The sequence below is a fragment of the Arachis ipaensis genome, chromosome B04, assembly GCF_000816755.2.
Source record: "Arachis ipaensis cultivar K30076 chromosome B04, Araip1.1, whole genome shotgun sequence".
NCBI lineage: Eukaryota > Viridiplantae > Streptophyta > Magnoliopsida > Fabales > Fabaceae > Arachis > Arachis ipaensis.
This window is the reverse complement of record NC_029788.2, coordinates 118,190,402-118,195,906: the sequence shown is the minus strand read 5'-3', so window position 1 is coordinate 118,195,906 and position 5,505 is coordinate 118,190,402. Positions and strand designations below refer to the sequence as shown.

Here is a 5,505-nt window from a genome sequence, read left to right as displayed (position 1 = left end):
CTCTTAAGTCTTAATAAAACTATTTTATTCAAATGAGTGAAATAATTATTTTGACAAAATAAAATAAAATACTAAGCATTATCCAAAACAAGAAAGGCTTTTTTTTTTTCATTTTTTTTGTTCAAGTTTTGTATGCTTCCTAATCTCTCTCATAAATCTCAGAAACATCACATTGCATCATCATCAAAACCCCAAGAAGGAGGAGAGATAAACCAAAAAAAAGAAGATATTTTTAGAGAGAGAAATTGAGCACAGCCCTACAAAAATATGCAACTAGATAAGGACTTATGCTTGTGTAGCTGAAAAAAACAATACCATTTCTCATTTCCCTTTTCTTTCTTAATTTTTCCTTGTTTTGTTTTCCCTTATTATTTTCCATTGTTGTAGAATAGTTTTTGCTTTGGAAAGCTTGCTTCTTTCACTCTCTGCAAGTGCAACACCTTTGCACCACAGAGAATAAGGAGAGAGAAAAACTAAGACTGTTGTAACATTTTTTTTCTACTAAAAAAAAAAAAAACTCTAGCTTCCTTTTTCTTCTTCTTCACAGGTTGGAACAACTTTTGGGTTTGCATCACACACACCCTTTTTGATCTTGTCCACAAAAATGTAAGCATGATCTCTTCTTCTTCTTCTTCTTCTTCTTCATGCACTTTGAAGCCCATGTTGCATTATCTTTTCCATGTAAATGGGGTGTTGTAACTGTTCATACTTTCACCACAATTCACCAAAGTTTGAAACTTTACAAGTTTTCTTCTATGTGAGTTTTTAGCTCCTTTACTGTGTGCTGTGGTGTTTAGTGCACTTATTTTGAACCTGGGTTTGAAAGCATTTATGGCATTGACTTGAAGTAATTTTTTTCATTGTTCATTATCTTTCTTTTCTTTTTTGAGATTTTTTTGAGTGTTTACATTGAAATATTGAAGCCTTATCTGTAACGGATCATGCACATGTGGTTGCCTTGGAAAATTGCTTAGTGTTTAAGGTTTATAGTGGAAGTTGGTAAGAATGGACCAATTTTATGTTCATATGGTCCTTATCTTAAACATGAAGCTTCTTTCTTGTTTCTTAATTCTTAATAGTTTGGTAAGCTGTAAAAATAGCTTGTTTTATTCCTTTTGTCTCATTTTAGTGTGGATGATACCTTCTTGGTTTTCCATCATTTTCTCTAATCTATCTTCTACTTTATTCTTGTCTTATATATGTGTGGATGCATATGAGTCTTTAGTCCCTTTCCTTATCCTTAAAATGTAAACTAATTTTTGTGTTAAACCATCATTGTGAATCTCTCTAGGAAGAGTGTTAGTTTGATATCAAGGACTTTGCTTTACAGTTTATTTATTTTAAGCTATTTTTTAATTTATCTTTTTGGACACTTTAATTGGTCAATGTACACATTTAATTTCCTATAATTTTTTCTTTTTGGTGATTTTGTTTTGTACCTAAAATTTATATTTAAGTGCATTTGAGAACAGAACTTGGTGATAAGTTTTGGACTATTTGAGTATTTGGGGCTTTGAAGGTTTTCTTGTGGAATAAGTCAATTGAAGTAAATGCATGGATCATGGGGACCAAATGGCATCTTACTATATGCAGCAGAGAGGAATACCTGGTTCTGGAGCACAGCCCGAGTTTTCGGCCGGAATCCGGTCGCTGTCTAGCCCCAACCTACCATTTCAATCCGGCATTGGCAGTGGTGGATCAATTGGATCCACTATACAGCTAGAATCTTCGGGGATTTCGACCCATGGTGTCAATGTTGGTGCTCCTCCGGGGGTACCGCCTGGGGAACCTGTCAAAAGGAAGAGAGGAAGGCCAAGGAAATATGGGACTGATGGAACTGTGTTGGCTCTTACACCAACTTCGTCGAGTCATCCCGGAACCATGACGACACCAGGCCAGAAACGGGGCCGTGGACGGCCCCCTGGGACTGGGAAGAAACAGCAATTGGCATCACTTGGTATAAATCTCTGTTGCCACTTTTAGTTTTAATTGTGTTAAATATGATTGTTGGTTGAAGCTAAAAGTGTTACATGGTTTCAAATTTTTAGTGTTTAAATATTTGGAGTTGAATATTATTACTTTTATATATATTTGTAGCTGCCTTAGGTGATTTGATCATGTAACGAGAAGACGCAGAAAAGCTAAGTAAGATGATCAAATGGAAGAGATCTAGAAAAGAATGAAGATATAACCATTAAAAGAGCCTATTAGTAACTTGATTATAAACATGGTTTATGATAAGAGCTGTGGAATAGTTTGATCTACGTAGCTGACTCCACCCAATGGAAAAGCTTCTTGTTGTTCATATACTTTCCGTAATGATGAAATTTCTAACTTGGTATACAATTACATAAACTGTATACCATACATTTTTGCACTCCAAGCTGGTGAACATCTAATAATACCTCATTTAGAACTTACTATTTATGATAACTTTGTGGGTTACTTATTTGCAGGTGAGATGATTTCTGGTTCGGCTGGGATGGGATTCACTCCTCATGTCATCAACATAGCAAGTGGAGAAGTATGTCACCTTTTTCTTTTTGGATTTCAATAAGAAATTGTGGTTATCACTAACCTATTAAACTTGTTTATTCTTATTAACCCGTTGAGTCAGCCACTGATGCAAATATCAGCTTCGGCTGCCTATATCATACCTTTTGGGTGTGGTCCTTTCCCGGACCTTGCGTTATGCATCAGGCTGCCTTTTTTATTGTTCTTCATATACTATTATGCACCACTATCACAAGACTTTTAAAGCAACAAGAATCCTAAATGAATTTTGCATTTGTGAACAAATATTATAAATTTCTGAATTATGTATTTTCTTTCAATTACATGAAATTTTAAGTAAAATATCGATATAATTATATTGGCAGCCAAAGTTTGGCATTTGATGCTGTGAAAAAAGCACTGTGTTCAATTGGTCTCTTGAATTGGTTATAAAGCTATGTATAAAATACTTAGCATATCTTCTTATTTATACCATTACAATAAAATAATATGGCATTATTTTCTCGCATTCAAGATTCAACCTTGAACCTTTTTGGTTTGAGCCATATTTTCTGACATTTATCTAAATATTGGAGAATTCTTCTTTTGAAATTTGTTTTTCTTTTCCTGTAGGACATTGCAACGAAAATTATGGCATTTTCTCAGCAGGGGTCTAGATTTGTGTTTATTTTGTCTGCCACCGGTGCTGTTTCCACTGTCACACTTCGCCAACCTTCAACTTCAGGTGGCTCAGTCACATATGAGGTTTGCACTATCTAAGATCATGATTGGTTTCGTTAATTTCCTTCTATTTTAAAGCTCTGGGTATGATTTTGAACTTTGTTAACTGAATCCAACTTTCAAAGTCCAACCGAACTTCGTTGCAAAAAGAAAAATAATGGATTCTCCAACATATGCATCTGCATATCCATGCATATATGGCACCATCCATCCCCATGTCACAAATTTATCTTAGTATGCATTCTACTCCTTTGTTGGATTCTATGTACCATAACAAATGAGTATTTTTGCATTATGATAAATTAGTTATATATTCATATATGCATATTAAATTATTGGTGAACTATTTGGCCTTTGTAGGGGCGTTTCGAGATATTGTGCCTGTCAGGCTCTTACTTGCTTACTGATAATGCTGGATCACGCAATCGAACTGGCGGACTAACTGTTTCCCTTGCTAGTCCTGACGGACGAGTCATTGGCGGAGGAGTTGGGGGAGTGCTCATTGCATCAAGTCCTGTTCAGGTAACAACAATTTCAATGCTTCCATAACATTGAATAAAGTAAAATCCATTTAACAGTTCATTTTGTTAGAGACTAATTTGTCCGGTTTAAAATCGATGAGGATCATTTTGGGGATTTGCTCTATTGAATATATCTCATTACTACAATTAAATGAAAGATTTCTATCTAAGTACTAGAATTTGGAAGACTTATGATGTTAGAATAGATCCATTCCTATTCTCCTTTGGTATATTTTTTGGTTGCTATAGACTAAACTAGTCATGACTATAGGTGATAGTTGGAAGCTTTATATGGGGTGGATCAAGAACAAAGAAGAAAAAGGAAAGCTCAGAAGGGGTAGAAGCTGCTATGGAGTCGGACCACCAACCGATTCACAATCCGGTTGCACTAAACAGCATTTCGCCGAATCAAAATCTTACTCAAACCCCATCTTTGAGTCCGTGGCCGGCGTCGCGTCCTTTGGACATGCGTAATTCCCATGTTGACATTGATTTAATGCGTGGGTGACAATTTATTTTTATATACACTAGTAGTGTGTATATATTTCAAGGTTGATGGTTGATGGTTGATGGTTCATGGTTGCTCATCTAATTTTTCTTGTAGTATTTAATGACAGAATGGGAAGTAGCAACAACAGAGTAGAAGCAAAGCTGACTTTTGCAAATTGATAAGTCTAACTTATCCACCCATTATTTGACTTGGGTTTGTACTTTTTACTCATATTTTTGTAGTTGTGAGGAATTTTAATTTCATGTTTCTTAATTGGTAATGTTGCAATTTTTATCTTATCTTAAAAATTGGAAAAAGATGGCATCATGTGATTTAGGTGGGTCTAAGAGAATCAATTATGACATGTAATCTCAATGTGAATTTTTCTCCGAATTATTTTTGGATTTAAGTTTTAGGATTTAGCGATTAATAAGCCGAAAGCATGATGTGAAAACTGTAGGGAATGTGAATGTTTAGCTCTAATGATGGCAATAGTGAATCCTAGTGATCCAATGTTCATTCATGATCAAATTAGTGTTAACTGAAAACAGTACAAACAAAAGGGTATTCAAATCATGGTCCTTTTCTAATATTTTAAGAAAGTTACTTCTTTTCATTTTTTTTCTTCATAAATTTAATTAATCTATAGTTGTCTACCATTGGATGAATGTATGTTTAATGTGTCAGTTTGATTTACAAGTAAATTTGAGTCCATAAAAAAAAATTATCTTGTTTTTCATGTGATAATATTTTAATTTCTAATTTATAGATAACTCAAGCTAGTATGTAACCGTAGTTAGTGTTAAAAGAGTACATAATTTATGATTAGTTAGTGAAATCAAAAGGTACAGCTATCTAGCAATCAATTACAGAAAGAAGAAATTGAAGTTTTCATAACATAGAGGAGAATCTTGATTTTGCATCAAATCCATTTACTGGTCAACAATTTTGGCGACCCCCACATGCATTGGATAATGCCACAGAGGGTGAGTCCTTGGAATAGTGTTAAGATAAAATCATTTATGATGGTGCAGTATAGATAAAATAATTTTTGTCTTGTGACTGTTGTACATAGGCATTATAAGAAATAAAAGCTGCCAAAACATGGCTAAAAACAGTACTCTAAATTTTACCTTAAGTTCATAAGAGGGCCCTCTAATTCTCTGGTGATTTGAGTGTAAATAGTTATAACTTATACAAAGTAAACGCTTGAAATATGGAAATTTTTTTCCCTTTTTTTTTTTGTATTTTGAGAACAAA

At 34.1% G+C, this 5,505-nt stretch overlaps 1 protein-coding gene across 3 annotated transcripts; it reads left to right on the top strand.

Annotated features, from left to right (window-relative positions):
* On the top strand, window positions 188-4,634 carry LOC107634984 (AT-hook motif nuclear-localized protein 9). 3 transcript variants are annotated; one of them, XM_016338329.2, is made up of 6 exons: window positions 188-606; window positions 1,520-1,957; window positions 2,457-2,524; window positions 3,127-3,258; window positions 3,595-3,756; window positions 4,027-4,634. In XM_016338329.2, exons 2-6 carry the CDS (start codon window positions 1,555-1,557, stop codon window positions 4,261-4,263), a joined length of 1,002 nt encoding a protein of 333 aa, XP_016193815.1. In that variant the 5' UTR covers window positions 188-606; window positions 1,520-1,554; the 3' UTR covers window positions 4,264-4,634. The 3 variants fall into 3 exon arrangements, with proteins under 3 accessions (XP_016193815.1, XP_016193812.1, XP_016193814.1); XM_016338326.2 differs by having other exon boundaries at window positions 189-606; window positions 1,473-1,957; XM_016338328.2 differs by having other exon boundaries at window positions 189-606; window positions 1,458-1,957.

Coding starts and splice junctions, on each gene's coding strand:
- LOC107634984 (XM_016338329.2), top strand. CDS start 1,555: ATGGATCATGGGGACCAAATGGCATCTTACTATATGCAGCAGAGAGGA. Junction 1,958..2,456: donor ACAGCAATTGGCATCACTTG/GTATAAATCTCT, acceptor ACTTATTTGCAG/GTGAGATGATTTCTGGTTCG. Junction 3,259..3,594: donor GTGGCTCAGTCACATATGAG/GTTTGCACTATC, acceptor TGGCCTTTGTAG/GGGCGTTTCGAGATATTGTG.